Source organism: Lepisosteus platostomus, chromosome 12, assembly GCF_059453375.1.
Source record: "Lepisosteus platostomus isolate fLepPlt1 chromosome 12, fLepPlt1.hap1, whole genome shotgun sequence".
In the NCBI taxonomy this organism is placed as follows: Eukaryota; Metazoa; Chordata; class Actinopteri; order Semionotiformes; family Lepisosteidae; genus Lepisosteus; species Lepisosteus platostomus.
Genome location: NC_142622.1, coordinates 31,986,662 through 31,995,364, shown reverse-complemented (window position 1 = coordinate 31,995,364; position 8,703 = coordinate 31,986,662). Strand labels below are relative to the sequence as shown.

Below are 8,703 nucleotides of genomic sequence, written 5' to 3'. Positions count from 1 at the left end.
TTAACTTGTTTTTGCACTCCTAAATTAAAAAAAAAAAACATTCAGGATACCTTTCCATGTAACTCAGCATACATAACTTTAAATAGCTAAATAGCCTCTCCTCAGCTTTCTTACACTTATAACCTGAACAGGTATTCATAGGTGAGCAATTGACAAGTCAATACCTGGGAGATACTGTAGCTGTGAACAGTCAGGTGGGAATGACAATGAAGCGGGCAATCCCACAGTGAGCTTTTATTTTCCTTATAATTGCTTACACAGGCAGCAATCGTGAATGAGAGTACATCTGAAAGTTATCTCGGGAAATGGCACATTACAATTTCTTTTTATTTGCGGAAAACAAAATAAACAAATACGTTCCAAATAATAAATGAAATCATTTTTTGAATCAGCGTATCAACTCGGTTTAAGTAAACTCAAAAGACACAGTGGCTGGGAACCACTGTATTAACTGCCGACACAGTAGTCTCATCTACGTGATAGTGCAGAAAATACAACGCCGGTAGCAAATAACAGAATACATGAGCTAACGTGAAAAAGGTATGTTTCATAGTCTAAGAGTAAAATGAATACGGAAGCAGTTCTGTTTGTTTCTAAAAGTAACACTTATAAGTTATGTATGCACCCATCACAAATACACCACCCTCCGCCAAACTGAGAGAGGGCGTCATTGTGTCATCTGATGACCGGATATGCGGTCATGGTTTTCTCGAGTTTCCGGGTTCTTTCCCACCAATTAGCGACTGAGGTTCAGAATTTGAACGTAAATGTGTGGTTCAGCTTTCGGTGAAGAAGTAAAAGGAATAAGATAAAACGTTCTTCTTACTCTCTTTTACCGGTGATCTTAACGTGTTGGAAGTTTGAAAGGTAGGAGATTTATTTAAAACATGTAGCTAGATCATTAAGAGAAAACTAGGAAAAAAGGGTGAGTCGTAACAGCTTGTTTTTGTTGGAGTGTGCTAGCCGTTTGTTGTGTTTTCTGTCGTGTTGGATCCAGCCATGTAATATAAACACGAGAGCTACGTAATGTTTCTGAATTGATATTAACTACAATTGCATGTTATCAAAAGCTTCTTAAGGCCTTTAGTTTCATTAATCTCGTAGTGTGGACACGGGCCTCTAACATTTTCTTTCTGCTGAAATGATCCTTTTAACTCATTGAAATTACAATTCACTAAATAAAATGCAGTGCTAATAACTTATCATGCTGGGGCGAGTACAGTAACGTATGGTTCCTCTCTAGGTATTATTTATTCATATTTGTATTACACGATAAGGTAGCAATATATATTGGCGAAATGCTGTTACGTTGTGCATTCAGTATCGGTTGTTTTTCAGTCAATTACGTGTTACAACCTAAAGTGTTGACTTAATTTAAGGATCTATGTGTGGTTATCTTAAAGACTACAAAGGGGGGCATTAAGGCGATATGCACTCGGTCTTTGTTTATTGTAGTTGACTTTGCAGAAATATCGGTGATTTTTTGTTGTTGTTGCATTCCAGGCATGTTGCATATGTCATGATTCTACCACACAGCTTCATTACTAACATTAGAGCGATGCTAACGTTTTTACAATATTGCAAGTTAATACAAGTTATTGTTATACTTTTTTTCTTATATAAAAGGGCAGTGCCCTCGAGAATTATTTAAAACCTAAGCGAAATAGGAACAAAAAAAAAACAAAACAATGACTTACTGATGCCTTTATTAAAACGCTTGTAAAAATGTCATGTTGTAATTCACACCTGTAAGTATTGTTAAATAAAACCCAATAAAAATAAGTTGTGTATGTGCCTGTAAAGTGCAAAGGAAGGAGCCAGATCTATATAGAAGCCTCCGAAGGTTTCCTGTTTCCCCGCGGTATTAAAAAGGAGAAATGTACAGAAGACCTCTAGTAATAGTATGATCATGTACCAGAGCTCTCCAAAACCTGTAGGCAAATGGTCAGTGATCTCCACAAGTTAGGGTATGGCCTATACATGTATAAAAAAAATTATACATGTATAAAAATGTAATCTCTCACTCTGTAGTGTACATTCTAAAAAAAACCCATTAAGGCCATTAAAAGTATTATGTTTTGGGGTTGTTTTGTGTATGTGGATCCTGGGCTTGGAGAATCATCGTACATCGTACAACTTGTACATGTAGCATGACATGTTGGTCACACAGCTGGTTTCTCTGCCACAAATCTCAAGCTTGCCCAAAAAATGGACATCCTAACATTAAAATGATCCAAAGCCAGCATTCACATTGTGGTAGAAATCGTTAGGCTAACGGCCATTCAAGAAGACTTAAAATTTTAGGTGCAATCTCAATCTCCATACCTCAGTCCAATTGAACATTTGTGATATGAACTCAAGAATGCAGCTCACAAATGGAAACCATAGAGGAGGGAGAACCTTGAGCATTTCTATTTGGATAAGTTGTAAGAAATATTTCTAATAAATTCTTACTGTATCTGTGCAGTGCAATTATGATTACAGTATGATATTTTTTCTGCATGACCTGATATCCAATCTGTAAAACTGTCATATGATGTTTTTGTTTCCATATCATTAGAGATATAAATAAATCCAAAGGGCAGTGTATATTAATTTACCCTAGTTTAGAATATATATATTAGCATGTATTGATATAGGGAATTTAGAGTTGTATTTTTTTATTTTAACATTTTTTTGGGGGGGGAGTCTCTTTTTTTCTGTAGGTCGTTTACTACTAACTGAAATTCATCATTTTTAATTTAGTTTCCTGAGTCAGAGACTTCTCAGATACGTTTCATGGGTGGATTTAAATTTGAGTTGTGTGAATAATCAAAGTATGATGGATCCCTTACCTCATTTGGAAACTAAACCCTTGTTCAAATCATTACGTGTACATTATTGTACATCAAGTTCTGATTTGTATAATGATCTAAATACCCTTTTTACCTTAGAGCCTTGTTGGGGATAAGACAGGACACTGTAAGGCACTGAGAATCCTTCTGTGCTAATTAGTGGATATTCAAGCTATCCTGTTCTGCCTATGAGGGGGTTCTACACAGCAGTGGATCTTTCCCAATGAATAATAACACATGATCTCAGCTGAAAAATGAGGAGTGTATTACTTAAACTAATTTATGTTCTCTCTTCCAAATTTGCAGTTCTAACATGCCTAGAGAGAGGGTCCAGAAGAAGTCCTTCCAGCAAAGCCTGGAGGACATCAAGGACAAGATGAAAGAGAAAAGAAATAAAAGACTTGCAAGTGCCTGTACCAAAAACAAGGGCTTAACAACAGCGAATAGCATTAGTAAGATGCATACTATTCTATGTCTGATTATCATGTTGTATAGATGTGGAAACTAACATGTACAGCTTTTCTAGGATTCTACTAAAAGTTTTGAAGATGCTAATATCACCCATTAAAACAATATTCTTTGTTTGGCATATGGTAAAAGTGGTGTGCTTGTAAATATATTTTATTTTCTCATATATTCAATATACTGGCAAAGAATGTGTTGATTTACATTTGATGTTTTTTTTTGCAGATGCTTCTACATTTATCTTAAAAAATGTTCAGATTAAAAACAAGGCATTGGCCCTGGCCCTTCAAGCGGAGAAAGAAAAAGGGAGACAGTATCAATGTATCATTTTACAGTTGAAGAAAGAGTACCAAGCTCTGATGTTTCATGTATTCACATTGAAAAGAGAACTCGGCAAGTATGAAGCACAGAGCAGTACAAGGGTATGTCTGATACTTACTGTAAAAAAATATATAGATGAGTTCATAGAACTATTTGCAACATTGATTACAGTACTTAATCGGAGCTTCAGAATGTTGTTTTGTAAAGCATGTTATAATTTCATAATGCTAACTCTCCTCATTCCACTTCAGTTGGAATTAAGTTTTATGCAAGGTCTGTGAGCTGCCAAAAACTCAAAGGTCTGACCCTAACCCAAACCCGGATAATATATAACAGTATGAAAGTTTTTGCCATTAGCTACTGTTTGTACTGACTTTTTGACTGCAAGTTGGTTGCCTTCTTTTAATATGTAACTTAAAGTGTGTATATATATACACACACACCCTGTCAATTCTGAATTTCCAGTTGTTTTAAGAATTTTCAGCAATGACCCCCTGTACCTTCTCAGGAAATAATGAAATGTTGGCATGCTCCAGATATTTTTTGAAGTGAAAAAAGTTTTATTTCACAAGTAATCACGCCATGTTTATCTTTCAACAACACATTTTTTAGAGTTCTGTGGATCCAAAGGTTTATCCTGCTGCAGATATTCCAGTTAGGTAAGCTCATCAAAGTATCTATAGTTATCTGAGTTAAATAAAAACTGTTCTAAATCACAAACCAAGAAAGAAAATGAAATTTAATTAATATTGAAAACAAAGTCTATTTATGACAAACTATACATTGTTTTAAAATGTCACTGTAATTACTATAGCTTGATTTGTACTTTTTTAAAATACATTGTGAATATTACTCTAATATGGTGCCTTGTGTATCAGTTATAGTGCTTCTGTTTTGTCTGATAAATATCCTTAAAGTTTTCCTGATATAGGGTAATGTTAAGAGTTTATATTTAATATAATATAAACTTATATTATATTTACATCTTACACGTTCTTAAAAAAAATCTTGAGCAAATTTTGAGCAAAGAAAACTAATGATACTTTTTGTTTGGGGGATTTTTCTGTACCCTACAATATGTTTTACTTGAAGTGGAATATTCTGTATTAAACAATGTGAAGCTTGTTTTTGTTTTAGAGCTAGTCCCATCTGCACTGCCGATACCAACCTTAATAAAGGACAAACTAACGTTGATGAATTACGAATTGCTCAGTCTTGCCCTTCAAGCAGAGGTATGCAATTAAAAAATGTAGAACTAATTAGGTTTCCATATTTTATATTTATACAAATACATCAAACTTTCAAAATTAATTTGTTTCAATCACAGAGTCAACAAAAGGAGGGCAGAAGCTTGATGAACACAAAGAGGAGAACCTTTGGCTCGATAATGTTTTGCCAAGAACTGTGACAGCGAGACGACGAGAAGACCATAGAAGACTGCCATCCGTTAGCATAGATTCTTGCTCTAATGAAGACAAAAATGTGACCGTTTCTCCTCAAGTTAAAATAGCAAATGAAAACAAATCAGACAGTAGCGAAAAGGTGTTTGTGAAATCACAAAATCAGGAGAAAAGGGCAAAACCATTGCATAGAGACTTGGAAACTTTGCCTGCTTGTATCTACGATGTCAAAAGTTCAACGCCTGAGCCTCCAGGCAAGACTCCTTCAGCACAGAAAAAGGATATTGAGACTAAGACTGAAAAGACAAAGAAAGACAAACATGAGAAAGTCACATTGAAAAGGGAAAATAATCCCAGAGCAAGATCAAAAAGTAGAGAGCGTCCACAATCCAAACAGAGACCTGTTTCCAATGAGCAATTTAATGTATCGCTTGGTTCAAATGATGCTTTTGATTTTAACTGTGAAGAAAGTATACATGTCACACCTTTCAGGGCCACTAACAAGCAGAATCGGACTGATGGGGACATGCTTTCTGTAGATGCCTGCCCAGTTTCTACTTGTGGGAGTAATACAGATCCTGACAGTAGCATATCTATGGATCTGGATGACAGTCTTTATGAACCTAAGAAGTCTAAACAAAATGAGGTGACACCACCCCGAAGATCCAGGTCAAAAAGGAGTTCTGTTCTGCAGTCAAATCAAAAATTTGAAAAAAATGTTAACATTGAACCAAAAAGAGTGTGCATCACAGGTAAGAATGAGAAAACGTTTTGTTGTTGTTGTTGTTGTTGTTGTTGTTGTTGAAAGTATATTCAACATAAGTGTAACTTTTTTTGTTTCACCACATTAGCATCTAGAGGATATAATGGCACGAAAGAGACAACAGCAGATGGTAATCTGGAGGTTAAGAATGGGACTGTGGATACTGTGAACACTAAAAGAAATCTAGGTAATTATGGTCTTTTACTGCATGTGTAATATGAGCTTTCATTTTTTCCTTTGTATTTGTTTTCCTCTCCAGGAACCACAGAGAACTGCTGCAATAGTTTAAATGCTGGTTCAATGGTTCTTATTCATTAAACGGCTCACTTTGAGAACTACTGCAATGATTATATGAGCAAATGTTTATTTAAGAAGAAAGTACTTATTTCATGCTAATGAAGGACTTTTGAAAATATAAAACCAGTGAAGACAAATCAGTATAAGTTATTGCCTCCATGCTCTTTCTATAGACTTCCTTAACTGGGGCGGGTTGTGATGGCCGAAATATTAATGCTGGCTTAAGGCAGGCTGTTAGCAGTCTCCCTGACACATTGGTGCACAGTACTGTGATGCTGCCTCCAGAGTTACTAGGTCTCATTTGTTCATAAACATTTATGAATGGATTGTCTGCATTTCAATTGAAAACAAAATATTTAAATTTTGATATTTTAAGTATAGGTGTCTTCTACATTTAAAAAGTCAACAAATGGACTAATGTAATGAATACTTTCCATTTCTAATCATTCAGAGCGAACTGACTTCTTCAGCACTATAGTACTATGTTGGTGTTTTTCCCCCAAAAATATTCCTGTTACTTATATATAAAAGGAAAATATTTTTCAACAAGCATTAAACATCTTTAAAGGTTCAGAAAGTTTATGAAAGTTTGTATTTGCTGATTAGTTAAAATGGATGGAAGAGTTTTTGTGAGAAGAGTACTAATTTGATTTTTCATCACTCTAAACTGCTTATAAAACTTACCATAAATATTTAAGACCTGTTAACTTTTTGAAGGTTTATTTTTAACAGGTCCGTCCATTAACCCACCACCCTGTCGATTCAGGCTTAGTGATGTGACAAATATTTCTTCTGCAGCCTGTGCAAAGGAATTTCAGGTGTATTCCAACGATTCACTACAGCCTTCTAACTCGGAGACATCGGGCTATCCTGCTCATAAACGTCGCTGCACCATTAGTATTAACTACAAGGAGCCAACTCTAAATGTGTAAGATTACTTTATTAATTTTAAAGCAATTTGAAAACATACAACTGGTTTATATTTCATTTGTAATTATATGGACATGCAATTTTCTTTTCATTAAATGAGAACTTTAATTATAACTAGCTGTTTGATATCAAAAGTGATATCATATGAATTAAGTTACCATGGTATAACTATTTTAATCTGCTTTTGTAACTGGAAATTAATTGTTTATATTTTTTTTAGGAAACTTCGTAGAGGAGACCGATTCACAGATACCAATTTTTTAAGGTCACCAGTCTTCAAGCAGAAGAAGAGGAAGACAAAATCTATGGAAAATCAAACGCTTGAGAAACGCAGCCCTTTATCACCCGTCTCTAAAAAAGTACTAGCATATGCTAGTTAGTCAAGTGAATTTGTTTTAAATACGAATCAAATTTGCTGTACAAGTAGGGAAAACCTTATTTTATAAGGTTTATAATATGCAGTTCCCTATATATAAACATTTCTCTTTGCACATCCATACACTTGCCTTCACAAAGCTGATAATGCCATTGTAATAAAACTTACCTGATTATGGAGCCATTACTCACTTGGTCCCTGTTATTGTTTCCTTCTTGCTCCTAGCCACAAACTTTTGTGAAAAAAGTTCTTTGCAGCTGGAAATCCAGTAATGACAATGAGCACCAAATGGCAGAACAGAAATTGTTTCAGTACCAGTATATATAATTCTGTAGGGCCTCTATAACAACGTAAACTTGGAAGTGTATAGATGTGCAATGTACTTCTAAAATTGCTGAACCATTCTCATGTTATTGTTGGACTTGTAGTTCGCACAATGCAATGATATTCCTGCTTTCTTTTTTAACATCCAAGTTTTCATAATGCTTTTTATCTTCACAGATGTATACATTACAAATTTGCAAGGCATCTTTGTGAAAGTATAGCTTGTTATAGGTTTTAAATGTTTGTGACTATGCAGTCTCTTCTGAGCTTTTTATGTTTTTTTAAATAAAATGTAAAAATTTGTAAATTGATCAACTTCATTCTGATTTTGTACAATACTGAAACCATCCTTAAAAAAATTGAATGATAATGTCATTAAGATGTTAAAGGGTGATGCTTTAGTTTTTATCATAACATAAGAAGGTATGCTTGGTTCCACTTATGAAGTTGGCGATCTATACTGTATTGTACTTTTTTGTGTCTAGATATACCACTTTAAATATTAGTAATGTAAAAATAATGTGCATAGATGACATACATTGAGATCCTTAAAAAATCAATTCCAGTTTTCAAGAAGTTGAAAGGTTACAAAGAAGAGGAAGCTGACAGGGAATCTCGTCCGGCAGCTTAATGAGTGAAAGTAATGTGCATAGTCTGCTTCAAGAATATATCTGTAGTTCCACACTCTTACAACCTTTTTTTCTTAAAGTACCTCCATTCTTAGTTTTAATGTACTTCCCAGTATTTACCACTTGTGTAATGGTTTGTTTTTCACAGTTGATTCTGAAGACATTGAGAGGATTGGCTTTTTTGATAGCTGAGAATTTTGGACATGCATGAGGCCCCTTAGGGACTTTTATTTAAGATTGAAAAGGTTCGTTTCTTTTAGGCTTAAAGGAATATCTTAGATTTGTGAAAAGTACTAGAACTATAATCAATGGGCTGAGACGGACAATGTTATATAAGTATAAATTAAATGCTATTGGTGAATAA

At 34.5% G+C, this 8,703-nt stretch overlaps 1 protein-coding gene across 3 annotated transcripts; it reads left to right on the top strand.

Annotated features, from left to right (window-relative positions):
• The first annotated feature begins 738 nt into the window (after positions 1-738).
• Positions 739-8,703, top strand: LOC148651411 (shugoshin 1-like). 3 transcript variants are annotated; one of them, XM_088601640.1, is made up of 9 exons: positions 739-867; positions 3,141-3,286; positions 3,525-3,721; positions 4,233-4,279; positions 4,758-4,852; positions 4,948-5,772; positions 5,872-5,970; positions 6,879-7,008; positions 7,231-8,703. In XM_088601640.1, the coding sequence occupies exons 2-9, from the start codon at positions 3,148-3,150 to the stop codon at positions 7,388-7,390; spliced, it is 1,692 nt and encodes a 563-aa protein (XP_088457766.1). In that variant the 5' UTR covers positions 739-867; positions 3,141-3,147; the 3' UTR covers positions 7,391-8,703. The 3 variants fall into 3 exon arrangements, with proteins under 3 accessions (XP_088457766.1, XP_088457764.1, XP_088457765.1); XM_088601638.1 differs by having other exon boundaries at positions 6,813-7,008; XM_088601639.1 differs by having other exon boundaries at positions 745-925; positions 6,813-7,008.